Source organism: Motacilla alba, chromosome 26 (genome assembly GCF_015832195.1).
Source record: "Motacilla alba alba isolate MOTALB_02 chromosome 26, Motacilla_alba_V1.0_pri, whole genome shotgun sequence".
Classification (NCBI taxonomy): domain Eukaryota; kingdom Metazoa; phylum Chordata; class Aves; order Passeriformes; family Motacillidae; genus Motacilla; species Motacilla alba.
Window position 1 is genome coordinate 2,298,899 of NC_052041.1, and position 25,020 is coordinate 2,323,918.

The 25,020-nt window shown below is 55.9% G+C and overlaps 2 protein-coding genes across 6 annotated transcripts in view; one reads left to right on the forward strand and one right to left on the reverse strand.

The window, feature by feature from the left end:
- Nucleotides 1-16,388, reverse strand: part of MTCH1 (mitochondrial carrier 1) — a 37,818-nt gene extending 21,430 nt beyond the window's left edge. For 2 of the 4 annotated variants that reach the window (XM_038162324.1, XM_038162322.1), the window contains exons 1-12: nucleotides 16,126-16,388; nucleotides 14,838-14,922; nucleotides 13,415-13,521; nucleotides 12,936-13,013; nucleotides 12,588-12,645; nucleotides 11,792-11,843; nucleotides 10,753-10,812; nucleotides 7,577-7,670; nucleotides 7,172-7,219; nucleotides 6,912-6,979; nucleotides 6,147-6,222; nucleotides 269-5,775 (exon numbers count right to left, since the gene is read on the reverse strand). In XM_038162324.1, coding sequence (XP_038018252.1) covers nucleotides 5,701-5,775; nucleotides 6,147-6,222; nucleotides 6,912-6,979; nucleotides 7,172-7,219; nucleotides 7,577-7,670; nucleotides 10,753-10,812; nucleotides 11,792-11,843; nucleotides 12,588-12,645; nucleotides 12,936-13,013; nucleotides 13,415-13,521; nucleotides 14,838-14,922; nucleotides 16,126-16,368 — 1,044 coding nt within the window. In that variant the 5' untranslated portion in view covers nucleotides 16,369-16,388 and the 3' untranslated portion in view covers nucleotides 269-5,700. Of the gene's footprint in view, nucleotides 1-178; nucleotides 5,776-6,146; nucleotides 6,223-6,911; nucleotides 6,980-7,171; nucleotides 7,220-7,576; nucleotides 7,671-10,752; nucleotides 10,813-11,791; nucleotides 11,844-12,587; nucleotides 12,646-12,935; nucleotides 13,014-13,414; nucleotides 13,522-14,837; nucleotides 14,923-16,125 lie in introns of all 4 variants that reach the window. The other 2 variants (XM_038162323.1, XM_038162320.1) reach the window with 1 other exon arrangement.
- FGD2 (FYVE, RhoGEF and PH domain containing 2) lies at nucleotides 223-25,020 on the forward strand. 2 transcript variants are annotated; one of them, XM_038162319.1, is made up of 16 exons: nucleotides 223-347; nucleotides 19,434-19,665; nucleotides 19,760-19,840; nucleotides 20,148-20,296; nucleotides 20,658-20,814; nucleotides 20,937-21,075; nucleotides 21,580-21,638; nucleotides 21,968-22,114; nucleotides 22,495-22,587; nucleotides 22,883-22,962; nucleotides 23,039-23,069; nucleotides 23,174-23,266; nucleotides 23,390-23,515; nucleotides 23,703-23,849; nucleotides 24,198-24,341; nucleotides 24,551-25,020. In XM_038162319.1, the coding sequence occupies exons 4-16, from the start codon at nucleotides 20,166-20,168 to the stop codon at nucleotides 24,782-24,784; spliced, it is 1,581 nt and encodes a 526-aa protein (XP_038018247.1). In that variant the 5' UTR covers nucleotides 223-347; nucleotides 19,434-19,665; nucleotides 19,760-19,840; nucleotides 20,148-20,165; the 3' UTR covers nucleotides 24,785-25,020. The 2 variants fall into 2 exon arrangements, with proteins under 2 accessions (XP_038018247.1, XP_038018246.1); XM_038162318.1 differs by lacking the exon at nucleotides 223-347 and adding an exon at nucleotides 16,707-17,557.

Consider the following 25,020-nt stretch of genomic DNA (forward strand, 5'->3'; position numbering starts at 1 on the left):
CCTTTGCAGGAAGTTGGCACCGATCCCAGGTAGGACTTTACTCCCCGGCTCTCGCTCTCTCTCCCCCCACCTCCGCCTCCTGCTCCCTCCCCTCCGCTCCCCCACCCATCCTGTCCCTTGGGCCCCTCTTGTGTCCCCCAAAACGCCACCCGGCCCCCGTTCCCCCTGTGCTGCTCACCCGCCTCGTTGGCCGGGGGTAGCGTGGGGGGCGGCCGACGGCTGCCGGGCGCCCACCGAGCCCTCGTGCCCGCCGCCCTTGCACACATACCCTGGAAGGATGACCTGGGCAAGACAGAGAACAACAACTTCCTGCTCCGGCTCCCTAAAACGCCTGTTTCCACGCAGGGGTAAGGCAGCGCGGCGAGACGGGGGGAGCTGGGAGGAGGTTTGGGGGTTTGTCGTCATTGAACCAGGCTTTTTTTCTTTTCCTCTTTTTTTTTTTTTTTTTGGCTTTTTCTTCTTTTTTCCCCCCTTTTTTTAGTCTTTTTTCTATTTTTTTCCTGCCTTTTTTCCTTTTTTTTTATGCCTTTTTTTTTTTTTTTTGAAACATCTATTTTGCCCTGCAGTCCAAACCCAACGCGAAGGGAAAGGAGGAGAAGAGAAATCAAATGGGAAGAGAATAGCTCCAAGTCGGCAGGACAATGCACGGGAAACGGGGAGATTAGCGTAGCTCTCGAAATCCATCACGCCCGCCCCGTTTCTGAACCGTTCGCCCCCGCGCCTCGTCTTTTTTAATTCTCCCAGCTCCTGAATTATTCCAGTCCACGAGCGGGAGGGGAGCGCACAGTCCGGAGTCCCTCAGAGCTGCCAAGAGCATTGCAACAGGAAAGAAAGGAAGCGGGAGAGGGAGAGCCAGGCAGAGCCCTCACAATCGAGCAGCGAGAAGAGCAAGGAAAAATTAACATCCAATTAGTGCCGTGTTTAACGAGGGAGACAGAGGCGGCTGTTGTTTTATTGCCCTGTTCTTTTCAGGCGCATCTGACAGGCAGCAGGGAAGGCACCCCTGCTCCGAGTGACGTCATCATATTTTATTTTTTAATTATTTCCCCCCCCACCCCCCCCCCGTCTTTCCTCCTCTAAGTTTCGCACAGACGATCTCGGCAACTCGGCCGGGGAAATTTGGGACTTTCTGACATTCAAGCCACCGGCTCCCCCCTCCACCTCCAGCCTCCCCCCATCCACCGACAGCAACCCTGGAAAAACAACAGCGCCAACCCACCCCAAAGTCTTTGTTCTTCCAAAAACAAAAGGAAAAAAAGGAGGAAAGAAAAAAAAAATCAGCGTTGGGATGAGAGCTGGAGGGAGCCCGGAGGAGGTTTCTCCATGTGCGCGTCCGAGTGCGTGCGTGCGGCGGTCGGTCCCTCTCCCGTCCCTCTCCCCAGACGCTCGCTCGCCTTGTAAAACTTTGCTGCATGTGACGCTGCTCCGGCCTCCTCTGGCAGCCTGACAAGAGCCGCCCGGCCGCAGAGCGCAGGCGGCTTTTCAGGGAGAAACTCCATTCCGAGGGATGGGAGCATTCACATGTCTGCAGCGAGGGGCAGCGCCTTGAGCCAGGGCCGCAGCCGCGGCGATGCCGACCCTCGCCACGCCAGCCCGGCCTGGGGTCACAGCAGGGGGAGAGGGGCTGAGTTTAAAGCCGGGGAGACTTTTCCCCTCGTGTTTCTCCCCTGAGACTGGGGGCCCAGCACGATATAAGTGCCGAGGGAGGTGTGCAGGGGTCACGGTGGCTGCAGGGAAAGGAGTCTGAGCTTGTGCTGCCACCTCTTCCCCAAAAGACCCAGATCCCCTCAGGGTGGGATGAAACACCGCCAGCTCCCCCTGAGAGCACTGCCCAGGAGGGAAGAGAGCAGCTCAGTTTAGAGGGATTTGAGGGAGTTTACCCTAAAAAAAACCCTGCAGCAGGAAAGCAGGAGCATGGAAAGCAGCTTCCCCACATCCTTCCCATCCTCTTACCAGCCGTGAGCGATGGACGGAGCTGTCACTGTCAGCGTGGCAGATCAGGCCGCTGTGCCGAGCTTCGCTCCTGTGCTCTTTGTGGCCTCTTCTCCTTGTTTCCAGATGGGATTTCCCTTAGCCAGGGGAGAATCCGTGAGGACTTGGCTCCTCCATAATTCCCCTCTGAGTGAAGGCCATGCCAGGGGATGGGGCTGTGTGAAGACAGGGACAGGTCCAGGGCCACCACGCTGCGGGTGCCTGGGTCCAGTCCAAGTCCCCACCCTGAGCATTTCCTGGCACCAGCCGGCCCCACCACCCCGGCAGCAGGATCTCCTCTGTGAGGGTTATTATTTTTTACATATATATGGTTTTTTTTAAGGAATTATTTGCCTACGTGGAGCTCGGCGCTGCGGGAGAACAGAGCAAACAGCCTTATCGAGGGCAGCTGTGCCACAGGGCACTTCCTCATGCGTGGCTGCAAGATGGGGCCCTCCATGGCTGCGGGGGAGGGCTGGCAGCCCCTGGCCTTCCCACTGACCAGACACCAGGGAGACACCAGGCACCATCCAGACATCGGGAGGGCTCTCTGGGATCCTTCCCTCCCGGCTCCATGGAAGGAGAGTGGCATGGCCAGGAGGGGGGTCGGACTGAACTGAAGGGTCTTCAGCAGGACGGCTCTGCAGGGGAAAGGGGAGGATGAAACACTGGCTCTGAGCTCAGCTGCACTTCCCTGGGCACAAAGGCTCATCTTGCTGCTTTCCAGATCCTGCCAGACTCGAGCATCCATGCCCAGCAGAGACAGACCAGCCTTGACCTGAGATTCCCTCTCCTGGCTGCTGTCGCTGCCTCCCTTCTCCCCCGGGCAGCTGGGAGCAGATGAGGCCAAAGTCCCAGCAATCTCAGTTCTCCACTGGAGGCTGATAAACGGTGTGGGCACGGAATGGCAGCGATTCCCACCCAGCCTGGCTTTGTGCAGGAGAGTCAATATTTAAACCAGAGGTTGTTTCCTGGGCAGACAGGGGAGCGCCAGCGGGACAAACCCCCGGCTCCGTCCCGGGCGCCAGACCCAAACCTCCTCCTCCACCCCTTCATTTGCTCTCCTGAGCACATGTTCCACCCTGGATCGCCTCTCCTGTGGGAACGGGGCCCCATCCCCTTCAGCTGCGATACCTGAGGACCAGCTGCAGGGCCAGGCACTGACTAATGGGTAGCAATTTAAGGGAGAGGGACACCCAGCCAGGGTTTGGGTTGTCTCCTTGCCTGCTCCTGGTGCAGACATTTGTCCTTGTGGTGAGGCCCCTCAAATGAAGGATGGGACAAGAAGAATCAGGGATAGAAAGAGGAGGTGAGGAAATATTCAATCATCCTAAGAATGGCAGCCCCTTGCTTCAAAGTAAGGCAGTGCAGTGAAAGCTTTGAAACCTGGTTTTCATTTAAATTGAGCAAAAACTACAGTCAACTGCTGGGTTTTCAGCCAAGTTTGTGGGCCCTGATGAACTGGGCAGAAATTACTGGCAGGATGCATGCACTGGTGCAGCTTTAGGTAAATCCCTTAGGTAAATTCCTTAGGTAAACTCCTCAAAGGACAGGAAATAGCACTTTTCCCTGCAGTGGCTGCAGTCAGGCTGTGCAGAGGCTGCAGGAGGTTTGACAGGCATGTGAGCAGCAGAAGGTGGCTTGAATATGGAGGGCAAAGGTACATGTTCTGAGCAGGTGCTGTGTGACCTGGCAGGTGCAATGCCCTGTATTGGAGCAGGTCATAAGACAAGGTCATTGAAGGCCGGTGGGGAAGGATGGAGCTGTGAGGGGGAAGATGGAATGGCTGAGCCCACCTGACTGGTCTGACAACAGCAAAAGGTTTCCATCACCCCTTTCCAGAAGACCTCAGGGTCAATTTTAACTCCAAAAACCTAATTCCACATACATTGTTTCAAGCACCCGAGCCCTCTGCTGCCTCACCCTCACTCCAGGTGCACCCACTGCAGTTTGCTCAGCCTAAATATGCCCACCTTCCGTGGAGGTGAGGAAAATCAGGGGGAATCGAAGTTTTAAACAGCTATTTTAGCCCCTGATTTGTAGAAAAGACCAAAGGAAGTGCCTGTCTTAAACTGCACATTATACAGATGAAAAAAAAAATCACCAAAAAAAAAAAAATCACCAAAAAACCCCAAAAAACCAAACCACCCAATAGTTGTTTTATAACTGTATTTTGGAGCATAATTAAATCCTCTTTGAAATCATCTCTGGTGTTAGGGAACAGGTCCATGCATTATTTAACTGTAACACAAACTGGGAGCGAGGGAGGACGGACAGGACTGACTTCACGACACTGAAGGGAGCTGGGTGGGGGCTGCCAGTCCCAGCACACGCCACCACTGTCCTGCAAGCCCTGCCTGGGGGTGTGCATCGACCCTGCCTGCTGCAGAAAAACCCCCCTGTGATGGCAGGTCCCCAGAGGACCAGGATGAGATGTGACCCCAGCTGCTGCTGCAGCACATGGGAACCTGCTCAAGGAATGCTAAACCTCTTCCCAGGGAGTGCAGCATCACCTCTGTGCAAAAGACTGCTTCGTGGGGAACTGAAATGGGGGAAATCTGCCTGGCTGCCATCACAGCACAGACTGGTGCAAAGAAACTCTTGTCTGGGGAGCTGAGCATCAGTCCTGCCCTGGTGCCACTGGTGAGCTCTGCTATGCACAGAGCCAGCCGTGCTCCACTGAGACCAGAAGCCTTCGACCCTGATGCCTCACCAGCCTTTGGCCAGCTCAAGGTGTATCCCTTCATTGCAGACAGCCCTGGATGGCTGCCCCTGCTGCAGGAGAGCCCTTTGTGTGCAGCTCTCAGATCCCAGCAGCTCTGTTTCCATCAGCAAAGGAGCAGGAGCCCAGCAGGGCTCGTGGTGCTGCTGGCTGGGAGACGCCCCTCGCTGCAGCCAGGCCAGTCCAACCCAGCAGCCGCCTCCCCCAGAGCGTGTGCAGGCTGCCTGGCCAGCTCACAGCTCTGCTGGGTGTATCCTAAACACAGCCCATGCCATGAGTGAAATCCTGCCCAAAGCAGCACCACTGGCAGCACGTGTCCCTTCCCAAGGGCCCTCTCCTTGTCCACATCCCATCGCTGCCCTGAGCTGGGCTGGACCTGTCTCTTTGGGACTCTGCTGTTCTTTGCAGTGGGACTCTGTTTCCCTTCCCTGTTTTGATCCTATAATTTCTTTTTCATGCCCGTGGGAGGAGGGATGTTCCTGGGTGATCAGGTACCCTCAAACCTTAAATATGGATGCCAGGTTGATCTTGCCCAGGATGAGCTACCTGCCAGGCAAAGGTGCTCTCTCCAGAAACAATGAGGCAGGAGGCTGTCACCTGGCATAACCTTCCCAGGGAGGTGACCTTGGATCTCCTGCTGCTTTTCAGCTCAGGCAGAACAAAGCAGTCTTTTGTCCCTGCAGCTCATGGCTGGCTCCTTTAGTACCTGGGCATTTTCTGGATTCCTGGACTTCCCCAGCAACTGCAGAGCTACAGCCTGGACCAAAGAGACAACGGCTTTCTGCTCTCTCTGCTATACATCCCAGTCGAGACAGCCACGAGGATGGAGCTTTGGTCCAGCTGGAGCCTGAGCCAGAGGTCCAGAAGTGTGTTCCTGGCCTTGCTGGAGAGGAGGTGTCAGTTCTGGCACCATGGACTTTGGATCAGAAAATAGAAGTATACAGATATCGAAACAAGCTTGGGGTTTCTCGAGGAGTCCGCGTTGATGAGCTGTCCCTGCCGAGGCGTCAGTCGAGGGGGAAGGAGGCGGCTGGGATGGGCGCCCTGCGGAACAGCAGGCTGGAGCCACGGAACAGCTGCCCCTGAGGAGGAGAGCCCGGGGTCAGGGCGGCCTGAGACCCGCCCAGGGAACTGCAGCTGTTTTAGCAGGGCCCCGCTCCATGCCCATGGCAGGGCTGCAAGGCCCGGGCACCCTGGGCTGCTCTGCAGGACAAAGTGAGGTTCCAGCCCGGTGGAGCTGGAGCTGAGCATTTCCCCCGGGGTGACAGATGCAGAGGGGCACAGACTCTGCCGTGTGCAATGGGCAGAGCAGCGCTGCCATGCTGGTACCGGTGCCAGAACTGGAGGGACAGAAGCACGGCAAGGATGCAGCACAGGCACTTTTGGGGAATGCTGGAGATTTGGGAAAGCAGCAGAGGGAGCCCAAAGCCCCGAGTGTGCCCTGCTGCCTCACCTGAGCACTGAGGTACCTCCAGCAGTGGATCCAGGACGCAAAGGCAGGAGCGTAGGGAGGGAGGCCGGCGCGCAACCTGCACGGCAACAGGGAACAGCTGAGGTGGATGTGTCACCTTACCCACACAGGTAACAAAAGAGCAGCAGGAAGTGTGAATGAGGACACGGGGACAGTGTCCACACCGGGCTGGCAGCCAAGTGACAGCTCGTTATTTACAATGCAGCAGATCTGTAATTTAATTACCCCTGGAGTGCACAAACAAGGAGCGTTACCTGGAGACTTCGAGAGTCCAGGACCGTATCTACACCTTCAAAAGCCAGCAGATACTGAGAAAACACGGCACCAGACTTGGATCCCGTTCCCATGAGCAAAAATGCAGAAGACTTGCAACAGTGCGATTGGGAAGGCAAGCCTGGTCCTGCTCCTGTCTGCTCCCATGGCTGCCATAAGAGCTCTGCTCCCCTCGTGCTGCTCCCTGGAGCCAGCACTGTCCCTTTGATCCCTGTGCCTCCAGCTCAGCTCAGATCAGACCACACCACCACAACTCTTCCAATTTCTCACCACCTGAGCTTTTCTGCTGCTCGTGTCTGTGCCCTCTGATCTAAAATTATAAGCAACCTGGGACAGGAAACGAGCCAGCTCTGCGAGGTGCCACAGAGTTTACGGGGCTGGAGGAAAGCTTTACGGTCGTTAGCAGCCCATTCAGACAACAAGGGGCTGCAAGAAAGGAAGGGAAAGCTTTAGATCTCAGCGTGAAGGACATACCCACAGTTGTTCACTGCCATGAGATCTCCCACGAGAAGGAACGGGTAGGTCAGCATGCTCACAGCGATCTGAAAGCACAGAAAACCAGCAGCCTATCTAATGCTCCCCATGTCAGAAACGCTATTTCCAGCTTTTCATGTTAGCAGAGTTATCCTTGGATAAGGGATGTCAAGTACCGACCAGCCTGTGTCCCCAGAGCACGAGCTCTCAGCCCAGAGGTGGCAGGGGGAGGGGAAAGGACACGGCAGCTGCCTACATACCCCCATCACGAACTTGGTGTAGCTCCGGATCACCGAGGCCTGGCTGAACTGCAGAGAGAAACCAAAGGCGCTGTGGAGCAGAGGGATGACACCAGGCGGGCACTGTCTATGTGACACTATGTGACACTCCCTGAGCCTGAGGCGAGGGACAAGGGGCAGGGGACAGGCAGAAAGCAACAGAGAGCAGCTGCATTCCAGCTGAGGGTCTGGGAAGGCATTTGGGGAACTGTGATCCCCCAAAGTGCAGGTGAAGCACAGCCCCGAGTACAGAGCCTCCAGCACTCTCACGGGGACGTCCCCAAAGCCTGGGGTCTGTATTAAATCAGCCTCTGCTCTCCAGTAACTCCTCCCCACTGCAGGTGCTTGGTCCAGACTCCAAGCCCTCCCTCAGGCACTTCCACTCACGTTGTCATCCACAGCGTAGGTGTTGATGAAGTGAGCCAGGAGGTTGCAGCACCAGAGGAAGATGACATCCCCCAGGATGTGAGGGACTAAGCCACTGCAAGGGCAAAAAGAGGGGTGAGAGGTGCAGGAGGGTCCCAGTGCTGCCTCCTGAGATGCCCAGCGCACCTTCCCTCCACCAGCTCAGAAGAACTCCACTCCCCCAAAATTAAATTTTTACTTTGGGAGGAACTGAAAGGGAGATTTCAGGGAAGAGCTCTCTCAGCCTTCAGACTTGGTGCTACATGTGCTGCTCTGGCTGGAAAGTTTTTGGGATCTGTTTTTTGGACATGACTAAATTCCCCTTTTCTATCCCAAATCCCTTATTGGCCCAACTCCTGCTGAGAAACCCAAGTGAGACACAGATGAAGTGGTGTCCATTTCTGAAGATGCTCTTTTGGATGCAGAATGAGAAGTTCATCTCTTAGTGGAATCTCCCTTCTTTTAGAAATCAAAATGAGAGGGGCTGTTCCTGCACAACTTGCTCCACTGAGAAGTGGGAGTAACTGAGGGAACGCTGATTTTTCCCAGTCCCTGCTGCCCCCAGGAGCACAGTTCTTTGGTTAATGCCTCCCACTGACACACTGGAGCTCCCAGCAGCACCAGCACTGCCAGCTTTTGCAGATAACAGCACTAAAACTTTAACAAAATATTCCAGAGGGTTTCTCCAGTTTTCTCTGCTGCAGCAGTGCAGGGTTTCCTGCTTTTGCAGAGGTTGTTCCACTGCAAAAGGATCCAGGTGCGTGTCAAACCTGCGTTTCACCAGAAGATGTGGTCAGTTCTGAAAAGGAGCCTGTCAAGAGCCATGTGAGTGTTTGCTGAGCTGGGAAGAGCCACCTCCAGGCACATTAATCTGAGTCTTTTGTTTCTTCCCAAACACGACCTCGGAGCAAGGGACCAGTTTGTTTCCTGATGTGGCTGCTGCAGCAGCAGAGCAGCAGCTGGGACTGGTTTTGGGAACAACCTGTGCATTGTTAAGGCCCCAGCAGCCCTGGGGATGCAGCTGAGGTCTCAGGGGCCAGGCACAGCAGAAACCTTCAACGGGAGATTCACTGGCTTCAAAGATGTGATACATGAGAGCAGCAGACAGCACAAAGAAATCAAAGCTCTCTGGCCCCAAAGAGATGTTCTGCTTTGTGTTTGGCTTTTTCAGCCTTTGTAAAAACGATCCTTTCTCTAACTCAAAGTTAAGTCTGAAGCTCCTGAGCTGCTGCAGATACAACAGAGCCTAATAAATTCCAGAAGCAAAGGGCTGAGCCAGGGCAGCCCCATAAGGAAAACCTCACCCAACTGTTGATAGGGAGTCAGACTGTTTATTCCACTTCCAATAAGGATCCCATCCCTTTCTCCCCTCCAAAGTAATGACAGCTGCTGGCCCTGAGCTGGATGACTGGAAACCAGGGGTCTGAGAACTGCAGAAAGGAACTAAAAAAAAGCCAACAAGGCAAAGGCATCAGGCCTGAAAACCCCTCCTGGAATTCCAGCACTGCCTTTACTACTATTGACATAAAAAAAGTGAGTGCTGCAATTCTCACACCTGCTGAAATGTCCAAGATCTGAACTGGGAATATTTTTGGAAGATGATGAAAAGCTGAAACAGCAGCAGGCAGAGGAGGAAGCCTGAATGATGTACAGTAATGTGACTCAATGGCAGAAACCCCAGTGCAAGGGACCTGAGACAAGCCAACCTTGAGCTGACCATGCCCAGCAGCTTTGGAGCTCAGAGAACACCTTCCTGGGCTGGCAGGAGCCTGTTGCAGATATGAGGGGAAAGGAGATAAATCCATTCTTGAAAAGTCTTTATCTCTAGCCAGGCACACACCCAGAGACTGTTATTGCTGGGGGTGGTTATAAGGCCATGAGAAACAAGTGCCCTGCCATGATTTTAGGGCAGTGGATGTGCTGGGATTGCACCAGGGCTGAGAGAAGAAAACCAGCAGTTTGGTCCTTCAGGTGCAGTTTGTGCTCCCCTCACAGCAGTGGGATTTCCTAACAGGGTTATAGAGCATGTAGAACTTCAGAGCCCTCCTGAGACAATCTGGGTTGTGTTAAAGCCTTTCCTGAGAACCATTAAGTTTCATCAGGCTACCAACAGTGTTTGTTTTATGGGGATGGAAGGGAATGTGGTGGCTTCTTTCAGATCACTTCCCTGGGAGGTGGAGGGTTGTGAGCAGCCTGCTCCAGCCATGCCCCACTCACAGGGACCATCCCAGAGCATCCTGTATTTAGTGGAGCAGATTTGGAGCTGCACAACTCAGCTGAGAAGCCTTGGGCTGCCAAAGGAAGAAGCAGTGACACTCAATGGTTGGGGTCTTTGCAGATCCCTGGCCATTTCCCCTTGGGGAAATGCAATGACCCCCTGTCATTGCTTCCCTCTTCCTGATGCATTCAGGTTTCATCTGGAGGCCCATATTTTGGGAGTGCAGAGCCAAAGGCATCCTGGAAACCCCTACTGAAATTCCAGAGCTGCCTTTACTATTATTGACATAAGAAAGTGAGTTATCTCCCCACCATGAGCAGAGACAGTAGGTGGTTCCGCTTTTATGTAAATGTGAAAAAGAAAGGCAGGAAGCATTAATTAAGGGTTCAAGCAAAAAGGTGTCCACTAAACTTCCATTCCAGTGATGCACCAATTTGCCATGCTCTGTAAGCAGCTGGAAACACCTTTCAGCTCCTCCTGGTCCAGGCACCACCACACTCCAAGCACACAGATAAACCTTCTCATTACAAGCACCCATGGTGCTCTGCAGAGGAATATGCTGCTTATCCAGGCCCTGGCTTTCATTTCAACATGGGAACTTATTGTTGCACTTGATCTTGGTGCCTGCTGTACAAACAAATGCTTTAAATGGCCCTTCACTGAAACACAAAGAAGAACCAAGGGAGAAAGAAAGATAAGAAAAAATACAGCTTCCTCTGGGCTCTGAAGGTCTGATTGAAGATAAGATCTGGGGCAAACTTAATGGTCAAACTGGAGTGCTGTCAAAGGCACAGATTTAATCGTGGCAGTGATGTGGGAGTCCCTTGGTCAGACAAGGTTTCAGCTCAGTGTGACTCCAGCCGGGGGTGGCAGAGCTGCTGGCAGAGCCATCGGTGCCTTCAGGCTACGGGAGAAAGTATTTAAACAACAACTCACGTACACAAAGAATCCCAGGATCCCTTCTTCCTTAAATATCCTGCCAATGGCACTGAACACACCGCTGCCAAGAAAGGAAAGGAGCTGTGAGTGTGCAGTTGTTCCACCTCTGCCCTGTGCAGCTTCACACACATCCTGCAGCCCCCAGCCATGCAGTGCCTCCCCAGCCATCATTCCAACAGAAGGCAGCTTGTTCTGCCTATTCTCCTCAGACCAGGCAGGTTTGAGGGAGGGAAGGTCGTGTGTGTACTCTGCCAGCCTGCAGTGACAGCCAGGAGAACACCCAACCTGCACACAACTGTTCAGTGCTGAAGGTACAAGAGCTCTGTGAGGCTTTGTGAGTGGGTACAGATGTTGTGTGATATGGTTTGATTTGGCTGATTCTAAGCCCAAAAACCCTGTCCTGCCTTTGGGAACTGGAGCTGGCTGTTGGGGGCTGGCTGCAATCCTGTCTAGTGTGCCTCCATGTCGCTCCACAGGCAGTTTTGCCCTGCAGAGAGGCAGCTGGTACTGCAAAAGGCTTGGAAAAATTTTACAGACTAAGCAGGGCTGCAGCAAAGCTTTGTGTTATCCACTCTGCCTCCCTGCTGCCTTCCCTTTCCATTAACAGCCAGAGGAAAAAGGCAGGAGACTCGCTGTGCGATCAGAAAGGGGTAATACAGCCCCAAACCCCCACAGACACAAGGTGGAACAGAGGCACGTCAGGGACAGAGCCCAGCCTTCCCACATCCCTTCAAGCCCCAGTCACCCACCCTCTAAGCAGAGCTCAGATTCACTTTTCAGTCTCTCGAGCCTCCTGGATAACCCTATTCCCCGTAGCACGGGAGCCACCGTTAAGTTTCATCAGGCTACCAGCAGTGTTTGTTTTATGTGGGTGGAAAGGAATGTGGTGGCTTCTTTCAGATCACTTCCCTGGGAGGTGGAAGGTTGTGAGCAGCCTGCTCCAGCCATGCCCCACTCATAGAGATCATCCCAGAGCATCCTATATTTGATCTGGGGTCAGTACCTGGCACCCCAGACCCTTCCCAGCTGCAGCCACTCACCTGTATTTGACTTCCCGGCCTACGAACTGGACCATGCAGCGCATGGAGATCACTGGGAGGAAAGAAACACAGGGCTGATAGACAAACCAATCCAGTTTGGGTTGTACTGGGTGTGAAGGAAAATGAAACATGACCCTTCTGCTCTCCCTCAACTCACAGCATCTCCAGCTCCTCTCAGTGGTCATCAGCACTGCAAGACTCATTAGAAACTGGGGCCTTTCCTGAGCCTGTAAGTGGTGGGAAGGATTTCAGAGGATCACAGAGAGGTTTGGGTCGGAAGGGACCTGATAGATCATCTTTTTCCAAGCCCCCTGGCACAGACAGGGACACCTTCCAGTCTCCCAGGCTGCTCCAAGCCCTGTCCTACCTGGCCTTGGACACTTCCAGGGCTGGAGCAGCCACAGCTGCTCGGGGCACCCTGTGTCAGGGCCTCCCCACCCTCACAGGGAAGGATTTCTTCCCAATATCCCGTCTAACCCAGCTCTCCAGCAGTGGGAAGCCATTCCCTGTGTCCTGTGTCCCCATGCTCTCGTCCAAAGTCCCTCTCCAGCTCTCCTGGAGCCCCTTTAGGCACTGGAAGGCTGCTACTGGCCCTAACCCCAATGGGATCTCTAGGACAAGGTCCTAGATGAGTGGGAAGAGAGAAACTCGTTGCTCAGCTGTGTTAGTGCCTGAAGCAAACCCCAGCATCAGGCTCATACGACAGAGAAGTATCGTAAGAATCATCCCCCTGAGTGTGCAGGGCTTGGGGTGATGCCAGTCTGGAGGGGGCTGCCAGCCAGGGGACAGGACTCACCGTGCAGCGGGTGCGAGACAACCCGTGACACACACTGCATCATCATCTCGTGGGATGTCTGGAAGGGACGAGAACACACCTGTGAGAAAAGCTGTGCTGCTCCTCCTGCACAGCCCAGGCCCTTTCCCTCAGTGTGGGGAAACACATTTTGGGTCCCTCTTTTGAGATCTGTTCTTGTGGTGAACCTCTACTCCTGTGAATTATTTAATGGATAGACACAGAACGGCCACTAAACTGACAGCCAAACAAATCCACAGACCTCTCACCCCAGTTTCTCTCCAAGTAATCTCACTCACGTCCCCAGGGACATCCTCTGCCACTCATCAATGGGCAATATCCACTTCTCACCTCTCTGACCACTTTCCTAAGTGAAGTTTTCACATCATCCTTGTTAGACACGTGCTCCATGTCTTCCAGTGGAAAAGCCTGAGTGGGGAGGGAAGCAACATGGTCAGAACTGATGGAGATGCTGACCCACAATGTCTGAGGACAGGGGGAAACCACAAAAAGCTGTGCTCTAGATGCAAGGGCAAGACAAACAGGCAAGAGGGAATACAGGAGAAGAAAGGATGGAAGGCAAAATAGAGGAATAGAGGAGTCACAAAACTTCTGACAGAGGATACAAGGCACAGGGATGCCAAATCAAATTAAATTGGTTTGTAAATTAAAAAATGCTTTGGGGATAAGGGCACTGGAGGACTATTCCCTTAGGAGATGGAGAGGGATGGGTGCATCAGTCCTCCTGTGCAGCCCTAGTTGGCTGCAGGCACTTGCTGCAGTAGCGCTGACCCTGCAGGTGATTAATGGAGAGACAAGCTGACCTTTACCTTCTTCACACTCCCCCTGGTGATGGTTGATAAAGTGCTTGAGATGAGGCGAGGAGTCAGGCCACGGAACAGGCCTCTCTTGCCATCCACTTCCACGATGTGTCTGGCTGGGTGGGACAACACCAGGCTGCTGTCAGCTGGGAAGGGGACAGTGCATGGAGAGCACCCCAAACAGCCCCAGGGTTCAGCTGAAACCAGGCTCAGCTCAGCAGGGCAGCCACTCCATGGCCCCACAGTAAGTGATTTATTGCAACAGTCCTAAAGAAACTTCCTACTGGAGGACAAGAATTCTTACTCTGTCATCTGCCCAATGTGGAAGGACAGCTCCAATATTTTGGGCTACTTTTTGTCTTTTGATGGTTTTGCTCACCTGAAAGGGCTCCAAGCAGTTTGGACTGAACCAGGCAGGGGGGATCATCCCAGGTGCTCTGTGCTGTCACCTCCTCCCTCCACCCCAGGAAGGTCTGACTCAGAGTTCATACAGATCTCACAAACCCCTGTTCATCACCTTCTCCCAGGCAAACTTCCTCAGGTCTCCAGTTACAAAAAAAGCCCAGAGATCCCATTTCTCCCACATATAATGAGGTGGGATAGAACCCATCATGTGCTGGTGGCTACTGACTGCTCCTGCCCCTGTCCTGTGCTGTCCAAGCGAGGCCAGGTGGGATCTGCACCTCTCCATCAGCCAACACTGCCCTTCTCTTTGGAAATTGCACCTTCACCTTCCAAAGGGCAGCACTGGAGCATTTCCAGCCCTGGGTGTCCCAGGATGGGCTTCCAGTGCTCTCATCCTGCTCCTGTGCAGGTTCCACCCCATGGATACCACTGGCTGATTTTGGGATTGGCCCAGTTTGGCTGTCAGGACAGTGCATTTCCCTTCCCCACAGCAAACCTGCTGTGACAGCAGGTCACCAAGTATTCACCCACCTCTCCCATGCTGCTCCACCCACAAAAAGAGGAAAATACTTTTTTTTTTTCCTTCTAAACTTACTACCTGCCCTTTTCTTGGTATTTCTGTCCCTTTAGGGCTCCATCTACATCACAAATGAACAGGGCAGGGGGCAGGTTATTCCAGGGCTGTTTTAGAGCAGAAGGAAAGTATTTTGGAACCTCCAAAACACACAAAAACCTCCTGCAACAAGCCTACAGCACCTAAAACCCCCCAGATCCCTCCACCTGGGTTGCAAACCCAGAGCAATGTGCCACAGGAACACGATGCAGCACCAACACCCCCCAAGCAACAGGTACATAAATGTGACAGCCTTGCAAGGAGTTGTGGTGGTTTATGCCTCACTGCAGCCTCAGGATGATCCCAAGGGGATGTGGGAGTGCTGTTGGGGGTCAGCTCAGGCTGCCTGGCAGCTCCCAGCCCTGATTTCACGAGGGCAGGACCTCGTGCTGGCAGGGAGGGACAGTCACTCACCGTAGGTGAAGAAGCCAGGCAGGTACAGGACCTTCCTTCCCAGCACATTTCTTCCAATGGTTGGAGGTAGTGGCTCATGGCCAACCTGAGAGAGAAAGCTCGTGAGCAGGTCTCTGCTCTGGTGTTCCCAAAGCCCCTGGGATGAACAGGATTGATCCCAGCATCCCCCTGTCACTCTCAGGCACTCCTTTCCCCTTTTTATGAGGTCCCTAGGTTACAGGGGGTCCTCGACCCTCCCATTTTAGGAGCTCCCTGTTACTGAGAGGGTCTCGGGGTTTCCTATATCACCTTATTTGGGAGGCCCCGTGGCAGAGGGATAATTTTATGGGGGTTCCCAGATTACTGGGTATCATAGGCGGGGTCCCAACACCCCACTACAAAGGAGCCCCCACTGTATGGGGGGCCTCACCCCTCCATTAAATGGTGTCCCCTACTCCCTATACAGGGTGCCCCTGCTACAGAAGGCATCCTCACCCTCCTATTACATAGGACTCCATTTTTATATAAGGTCCACCAGTGTATAGGGGACCCCATTCCCTTACATATGGGGCACTCCATTACCCAGATGTCCCTCGTTCTGTAAGTGCTCAGGGGGTCCTGTAATAATGGGGGGGCTGCAGGTACAGTGACCCCCAGGGCATGGAGGCCTCCAGAGGGGCACGAACCAGGAATCCACCTCCACCTGTGCCACTGGGGTCCCGATCCCCCATCCCACACAGGGACTCCGCCCCGTTACACACGGGGGTCCCCCGTTCTCTAGGTGCCTGAGGCCTCCAGAGGGGCACAAACCAGGAATCCACCTCCACCTGTGCCACTGGGGTCCCGATCCCCCATCCCACACAGGGACTCCGCCCCGTTACACACGGGGGTCCCCCGTTCTCTAGGTGCCCCCCATTCTGCAGACACATTGCACAGGGGGTCCCGCTGTAACAGGGGGGCTGTACATACTGTGTCTATAACCCCAGCACAGGGGGGTTTCCATAGGGACACTGCAGGAATCCAGTGCCCCTATGGAAATCCAGCCGATCTCCTCCCGTTACACCGGGTCCCGATGCCCCGTTACCCACTGGGACCCCATCCCGGTAAAGACAGTGAGGATCCCCCTTCCATAGGTGCCCCCACCGCACAGAGGGCCCCGTTATACGGGGCAGGGCTGTACAAACAGTGACCCCCAGCGCACGGAGGCCTCCCTGAGAGCATTACCCCGAAATCCTCCCGTTATCCCGGAGTCGCCACCCCCGTTACACACGGCGCTCCCACCGCACAGCCCCCCCCCCCCCGAGCGGACCTGCACGAGCAGCTTGACGTAGAGCAGGGGGTGGCTGGCGGCGGCGAGCCCCGCGCCCAGCAGCACGAACAGCCCCTCGGCGCCCTCAGGCCCCGCCGCGTCCGCCGCGCACCCGCCAGGCGGCGACAGCGGCCCCGGGGGCAGCGCCGCCATGGCCGCCGCGGCTCGCGCGTCACCGCGCCGCGCGCCGGCCGCCACCACCGCGCCGCGGGCCGGGGGAGGAACCGCGGCGGGACGAACCATTGCGGGCCGGGAGGAACCATTGCGGGGCCGGGGGGAGCAGCCCCGGCGTGAGGGCGGCGATGGCGGAGGCGGGAGAGGGGCGGGAGAGGCGGAGGGGCCGGGGGAAAGGAGAAGGGGTTAGGGGTTTGTGGGGTTGGGTGTTAGCGCCTGAGCAGTGGGGTGTGTGAGCACGCGGCACAGGGGTTTGGGGAGAGGGGAGAGAGAAAAGAGGACAGGAGTTAAAGAGGGAGAGAGAGGGAAGGGAAGGGAAGGGAAGGGAAGGGAAGGGAAGGGAAGGGAAGGGAAGGGAAGGGAAGGGAAGGGAAGGGAAGGGAAGGGAAGGGAAGGCCCCAAAAATACAAGGAAAGGAGAAGAGGAAAAAGGAAAGCAGATCTCCAGTGCTGGTTCCATCACTGGTCTGGCTGATGGGATGGATGTCCAGGCTCCTGGGGCACAAGCTCTGGGATGGGTTTCTCACTTGCCGTGCAAATTGGATCTCATGCACAGTGCACTATCTCAGACCTTTCTGGAAAAGTGTCGCCCTGCCTCCACGTGGCCCCTTCTCCAGCCAGGTCTTGTTCTTTCTGGTTATCACCAACAATCCTCGTCTGTTGTTACCAGCAGTCCGTGGGTGGCCCCAAGGCCATGCAGTTCTTGGTGTTTGGGGCAGACACACCAGCCCTAGCTGGGCACCAGGGTCCTGCCAGCCCACTCCTGGCCCCTCCAGCCATCCAGGCTGTCCAGACTTCCACCCTGGTGGGACACAGCCCACCCCACCTGTGCTGCACAGCCGGAGGTGTCCCAGGTCACACCCGTCCTGCTCCATCCCTGCTGCTGCTCTGGCCTTGGCTGTGCCACCACTTGGATCCCTCCCAAACTGAAGTGATTCCCAGTGTTTTCTCAGCATTTCTCCTACCCACAAACTGCTGTGGTTCCTCTTTCCCTTCCCTTTTGAGGCCAACCCAGAGACAAGCTCAGCTGCCACAGAGAGGGCAGCGGGTGGGCTTCGCCTCGTGCAAATCCTCGTTCCCAAACTGCAGCCAGAAACACTTCAGAGCAGAGAGGGGGACAGAGGAAGGAGCTGCAGCCCCCAGCACCTGCCCCTGCAGCTCCTGGACACCCAGGACCTGCTCCCAGCCCGTGCCATGGAGGGAAGGGCAGATAATCAGCCGAGCGTGGTGAAGCTGGTGGCTGCGTTTGAAGAGCACTGGTAAGGCAGGAGGGCTCTGGGTGCTCAGGGTGTGTTAGGGCTCCACGTGGAGTGGGTGTGGGAAGGAAGAAACCCACTGTGGAGGTGTTTTGGAGCCTGTGGAGAAGCTGACAAGGTGATTTGCAATTCTTTACAACTCAGGTCTGCCTCAGTGTCTTCCTCCTGCTGTGGGTCATGAGCAGAATCTGAAAACCTCAGTGGGGTGTGAGTGGTTCTGCCTGGCTCAGGCTGTGGCAGCCCATTCCCCCACACCCAGCATCTTCACACTCAGCCTGGCTGGTGCATCCTGCTGCTGCTGCTGGGGAAAGGAATCGTGGTTTGCAAATATGTAGGCAGGGGTTGTCACTGGGAATTAACTGCCTGGGTGTCTGGGAGGGTCCCAGCCTCAGACTGTCCAGTTGTTTGCAGAGATGTGGCTCCTAGGAAAGGAAACAGAAAGCATTATGTTAAGGGAGAGAGAAAATTCCTTTCATGAAACAGCTCCTTCCTTTGGAGTGTGAGCTGGGACCCTCAGACAGCGTGTGCTGGGGTCTGAGCGAGGGGATCTGCCCTGGCTCGGGTGCAAAAGTAATTCTGAAGCTTCAGGTGAGTTATTGTCAGGGCTGTGCCTCACTTTCTCTGTCTGATGGATCAAGATATGGAATCCTGCCATTCCTTGTACCCCTGAGGTGCTCTCAGTGAGCCTTGGAAGGGCTGGGTGGTTGGGCAGGTGAGTTTTGCAGCAATTACTGAAGATGCTCAGGCATGGGATTTCCTTTCATTCTAGGAACTCCTGCTTCTCTGCTGTGTGCTTTTCCCCAGGCTTTGAGGTTGTCCCCATCATCCCACAGTGATGTTGTATTGGAACCACTGCAGTGTTTGGTCTTTCCCCATGTCACTGCTGCAGTGTGTTTGTTGTTTGCTCTGGAGTGAGAGTTTGATTTAGAGGAAATAAAAGTAACTTGAGACTTTCAGAGGAAGCTGAGGAACCTGGGAATGAGCAGAGCATTTTGGAGCAGACAATGGTTTGGCCTAAGTCAGCATAAATAGAAAGAGAGAAGTTCCCTGTTGGGACTCGGCCGTGGCTTCAGGCTGACACAGGTTTGGGAGGCACCAGGAGAGATGGGAAAAGCCTCTTTGTCTCTGAAGGGTTCTGCCAGCCCCCCTGAACAGGAGGGGATTTGTGCATGGCTGTGGATGCACTCCTGAGCTCACAGACATCCTGTGCATGGATGGAGCTGACATCCTCTTCAGATGAGTCTCTGCCCCTCAAGTCTCTTCCTATCCTCAGCTTTGCACTTTGATGTCCAATTTCTTCATGTCTTTCCCATCCTATCCATTCCACTCCTGTCTGCAGGCCAACAGTGGATGAGTTTCCAGTTTCTGCCCAGAGCAGTTTCCTGCAGTGACCAGCTCTTGGATGACAGACAAGTCACTTGCTGTCACCTTCACGGCCTGGCTTCTCCCTCGTGCCTGCTCTGGACCTGCTTTCTTGTCTTTGCCAGAAAAGGGAAGAGAGAACACCACCAAAAACAACCTGTCTGCGAAACCACCCACACATGGCCTGCTCTTGGCTCAAAACTCTTGGCTATTGGGCTTCTCCCTGCTTTTCTCCATGGTGGCAGCAGGCAGAAAGCCAGAGCTGTGGGTGGGATAAACAGCAGGATCCTGCTTTTCTGCAGCAGGAGAGGGACTGGGCACAGCAGCAGGGGCTCTGGGAGAAGAGAGGCTGGATCCTGGCCCCGTGGAGGATGCTGAGGATTTGTACTGCAGGGCTGGAGTGGAGCAGAGCAGTGTCAGCACTGGGCAGCTGCTGCTCCTGTCCCTTTTGGTGGCGTTAAGCTGGGCCTGGGGGCCGTGCTGGGGGAGCGGCCGAGCTGATCACATTCCTTTGCAGCAGGGACAGCACATCTGCCCAGAGGGACAAGCAGGCAGGCAGGCAGCCCCAGCAGCTTCCAGCATTCCCTGCCAGCCAGAGCCATTCCCTGACCAGAAAAGAGAATGAGGAGGAGGAGGATCAGCAAGGTCAGCGTGGACTCAGCTTCAAATGCCTCCGTTCTCTGCGATGCAAAATCCGTGAGGACACCTGGAGGAGACCACAGGGCCCAGGCCTGGAGCCTGGCAGCCAGGTGAGCTCCAGAGGCTGGTGGGTGCCCACACTCAGGCAGGGCTGGCTCAGGGTCTCATCTCTGCCCATGAGACTGAACCCTGCTCCCCATGCAGGAACCAGAGGAAAAGAAAATTGCACTGGAGCTGCTGGAGACAGAGCAGGCTTATGTCAACCGCCTCCACCTCCTTGACCAGGTGAACTGGGGAGTGGAGGGACCAGTGCAAGGGGATTTTGGAGAGACTGAAGCTGTAAAAATGAGAAACTTGTGGGCTACTGGTCTTTACAGCCAGAGATTGGGCCTGGCCTTTGCCTTTTCTACACCCCACACCTGTGGGAAGCACCCTTGTCCCAGCAAAGGCTTCCATCCCCCTCTCCTCTTGGAGCCTGGGATTTTCCTCCTGCACAGTCAGGCCTTTCACTGCGTGATGTGCCAGTCTCAGAGAGGGAATGGGATCCTCAAGAATCTCCCCGGCCCTTTTTGTTCACCCTTCTTTCTTCCAGGTATTCTATACAGAACTGATGAAAGAAGCCAAAACCGGGAAGACAGTCCCAGAGGAGGTGGTGAAAATGATCTTTTCCAACATCTCCTCCATCTACCAGTTCCATGCTGAGTTCTTCCTGCCAGAGCTGCAGAAGCGCATGGAGGATTGGTGAGCTGCAGGAGGGGAGGGCAGCACACCTGGGTGGCTTGGCCAGAATAGGGCAGCAACACTGAGTTCAGGCTCCCACCAGGACCAGAGCTCAGCCTGTTTTGCTCCAAGTGTCTTGTGCTGGAAAACACTTCCTTAAAATGCTCAGATCAAAGTAGGGAAAGCTGGGTGACATCTCAGGTGGTTTGAGGGTGTGCCTGGGTATGAACAGCCCAGGCTGGCTGCAAGGTGGGGACATTCCTGTTCTGGAGAGCAGGAAATTGTGTGGGGATATAGCAGCCTGCAGCAGGGAAAACCTCAGTCTTCCACCGTGGTCCTTCAGTTCATCCTGAAGCTGCTGGTCTGTGGTTCCCTCCTGCAGGAACCACAACCCCCGCATTGGGGATGTCATCCAGAAGCTTGCACCCTTCCTCAAGATGTATGGGGAGTATGTGAAGAACTTTGACAAAGCTGTGGAGCTCATCACTGCCTGGTCAGAGAAATCACCCCCCTTCCAGGAGCTCATTGCCGACATCCAGGTAAGGGCAGGGCGGGGGAATCGCAGTAGAGCTCCCAAAATCTCCAGGGAATGGGGCAACAACAGAGGCTGGGAGCTGCCTTGGTCACTGTTCCTCTCTGCGTGCCTGCTGTCCCTGCCCAGAAGAGGAAGGTCTGTGCTAACCTGACGCTGCAGCACCACATGCTGGAGCCTGTGCAGAGGATCCCGCGCTACGAGCTCCTCCTGAAGGATTACGTCCGGAAACTCCCGCCTCAGTCCCCCGACAGGGGCGATGCCGAGAGTAAGGGCTCTGCTCTCCACGGTGGGGAGGGCAGGGTGGGTTTGTAGAGAAATAACAACCCCTGGTGTTGTACATGGGCACCAGAAAACCTGGATTCACTCACCAGCTGCCCTGTGCCCTTGGATAAACCTCTCAGTCTGATCCTTTTCTAGCAGGGAGAGGGATGAATCCTCCTTTTCAGGGGCTGGGGAGGGGAAGGGTGGTGTGTCGGGTGTCCACAGTATCCCCTAAATAGACCTATAGCAGCTGGGGGAGCTTTCAGACCCCTGTGGATAACACAGTTCCCAGTCCTGCTGGGATGGAGGGATACAGGAGTGGGTTGTCTGTCCCTCCATGTGCAGTCCAGCTGTACCTGACCTCCTGCACAGCATTTCAGGGCCACTTTGGCTGTGTTCATGGAAGGGCAGCAGCTGCTACTCATGTGCATCCATAAGGGACAGAGCCAGAAGCTTCCTCCCACAGCTCCAGAGCAGGTGTTTCACCTCCTGTCTGTTCTCATTGCAGAGGCCCTGGAGATGATTTTTATGGTGGCCAAGCACTCCAATGCAGCTATTGCCGAGATGGTGAGGCCCTGTCCCAGCTGGAAATGCTTTGCAGCTCACGGCACAGTTCCCCTGAAGGGGACAAGAGCCCTATGGGTTCAGCTGTGTGCTCTTAATGCCCAACCTCACTACCCCAAGCCCGAGGAAGTCACATCTGTGGCATCAGCTGGGGTGTGACCAGCTGGTCAAGGCTGGGAGCTGCTCCCAAAGATCAGTCTGGGCTGACAGAGCTGTGCTACCTCTCCTGGTACTCAGCAACAGGCCGGGAGGTGGGCATAGAGGGGACCCAGCTGTGACAGGGTTGTGGCTGCTCAGCCCCCCACAAGAACAGGTCTCTGTCCCTCCCCCAGGAACGGCTGCAGAACCTCTGGGTGGTCTACCAGAGGCTGGGCCTCGAGGATGACATCGTGGATCCCTCCAATGAGCTGATCAAGGAGGGGCCAATCCAAAAAATCTCCACCCGCAACAACAGCACATCGGAGAAGTACCTGTTCCTGGTGGGAGCTGGGATGCCTGGGGCCAGGGGAGGGAGCAGATGGGATGGGAGTGGGAAGAGGGGCAGCACAGTCTGGCCGGGGTGTTGCTGGGTCAGCTTCACACAGAAGGGATGAATTCAGAGCTGGGGAAGGGGAGGGTTTGACTCCGCTCAGTGCGGGGCACAGTTGGGAATCTGCTGATCCCTGGGCATGGCAGCCCTGGGAGATGCTTCACCTTTGCAGGGTGGGAGGGGGCTGAGGCAGAAACAGACAAGTTTTAGGTGGGATTCTTCTCAAGGACCAGCTCAGCTCTGCGGAGTGAAGGACCCCAGACCCCAGGGAAGCCCACAGCTCAGAGAAGGCAGTGCTGGGCTCCAACCCACCCTCTTCTCCCCTCCCAGTTCAACAACATGCTGCTGTACTGCGTGCCCAAGGTCATCCAGGTGGGCGCCGAGTTCCAGGTCCACCTCCGCATGGATGTGGGGGGCATGAAGGTCAGACAGACACCTTGTCTTTGTGCTTCCTCCAGCTCCTGACTCCTCCAAAAGCCTCTGCTCTGGGGTGTGGCTGCTGCCCGAATTTCCTCGGGAGGGAGGGAGGAGCTGGAGGCAGGGGTGGCTTTCTGAGTGGGGCTGATGCTTTGATCCTGGGAAATGCTGGTGAAATCTTCTGCCTGTGGGATCTGAGGGCTTGTGCCACAGGGACGTCCCTGTGCTCCACATCATGGAGAAAGGTCCAGGTGTGCTGGAAGTGGGTTCAGCTCCACATCCTTCCTCTGCTCTCCCACAGGTGCGGGAGCTGAAGGACGCTGAGTTCCCTCACACCTTCCTGGTGTCGGGAAAGCAGCGGACGCTGGAGCTCCAAGCCAGGTAAGGGAAAGGGTGACATCCTGCAGACCCTCAGGGAGGAGGGACAACAGCTCATCCAGGTCCTTTTTGTACCCAGGTCTGAGGAGGAGATGAACGCCTGGATCAAGGTACCACCGAGTGCTGGGAGAGGGGGCACAGACTCCCCCATCCCAGCTGGATGCCCTGGGTTAGGACACCCCCAGTGCCCCTCCAGCCCTGCCTTCCCCTCTAGGCCTTCCAAGATGCCATTGATAGGAAGGAGAAAAGGAGTGAGACCTTTAAGACAGCAGTCCATGGACTGGAGACAGACACCCCTGCACTGAAGGTAACCCTTCTGCTCTCCCTGTGCCCCACCTGGGAGATCACACCCTGCTGTGCCTCAGTTTCTCAAGCTAAACCAACCTGGGGGGAGGCTGAGGACACCCAGACTCTGGTCTCCCACGCCCAGACAGAGGAGCTGGGCCGCCGAGCCCCTCAGTGGGTGCGGGACAATCTGGTGACCATGTGCATGCGCTGCAAGGAGCCCTTCAACGCCATTACCCGCCGGAGGCACCACTGCCGGGCCTGTGGATATGTGAGTGCCCCCCTCCCTCCCTCCTGGCCCGCTCAGGTGGCCGCTGGGCCAGGAGTGCACCTCTCCTACACCTTGTACCGCTTTCCTAGGCTTAGGGCTGCTCCTGCCCCTCAGCTCCTGATGGAGCTGCTGCTGGGTCCCCTAGCCCTGCCCCAGTGTCACCAGTGTCCCTGTATGGTGGCTGCAGGTGGTGTGTGCTCGCTGCTCTGACTACAAGGCCGAGCTGCAGTACGATGGGAACCGCCCCAACCGCGTCTGCCAGGAGTGTTTCATCTTCCTGACCGGCCACACGGTGCTGGAGGACCGCGAGGGGAAGCACAAAGGCATCCTGGAGGTGAGCTCCACCCCCCTTTGCCATCTGAGCGGTGCCACCCACCCCGTCTGCAGCCTCGCTGTCCCAGCCTGGCACTGCACCAGCAGCAGGACGGGTGGGAGTCACTCCCAGGCAGTCAGAAGGTGCATGTGTTGATCTCCCTCCCTCGTGCTCCAAGCCTTGGGACCGAACAGCCAGGGCTTCCTTCACCACAGGATGTCAGCAGCACTGTCATAGCCAGGACAGCCCCTCACTGCCCCTGCTTTGGGGGGTTTCCTGCAGTGGGCAGGGAATTCCCCAGGAAATTAGCTCAGTGCCCTTTCTACCATCTGCACTGGGTATTGAGGGATTTGTTGGTTATTTTGGCAGAAAGGAGCTGCAGAAGTATCGAGCAGGAGTTTGCTCTGCAGTTCCCTGCAGCTGCTGGACAAGAGCGGCAAGGGGGGCACGCGGGGCTGGTTCGTGATCCCACAGGATGACCCCCTCGTGCTCTACATCTATGCAGCCCCCCAGGTGAGGCCTGGCTCGAATGCACCCCAGGGGACATCCCGCTGTGCCCAGGGGACATCCCGCTGTGCCCAAGGGACATCGTGCTGTGCCCAGGGGACATCCCGCTGTGCCCAGGGGACATCCCGCTGTGCCCAAGGGACATCGTGCTGTGCCCAGGGGACATCCCGCTGTGCCCATCCCCTGCCTCCCACCACTGTCTCTCTTCTTGGCAGGATGTCCGAGCCCACACCTCCATCCCCCTGCTGGGCTACCAGGTGCGGGACATGCCCCAGAGCGAGTCCCGGCACCTCTTCCAGCTGGCGCAGTCCCGGCAGGTGTTCACCTTCGTGGCGGACACTGAGGAGCTGAAACAACGCTGGATGAAGGCCATGGCGCGCTCTGCTGCGGGGATCACGCACCCGGAGGAGGAGGAAGAGGAGGAGGAGGATGCAGATGAAGCAGAATGAGGCCATTCCCACCCCTGCGCTGCCTTGGGGTCACACCTCCCCTGCCCGCTCTCGCTGCTGGCTTTGGGCAGACCCCGACATCGCTGCATTCTGGTTTTCCATCGCGACAGGGGCAAGACGGGGACGCGTTTGCCAGCACACGGACAAGCTGGATCCCCTTTCTCTCCCTGCTCGCTCTCCGCGCTGGACAGAGCCGCTGGGAGCGGCGGGAGCGGAGGATTTGGGGGCGCGGGGGA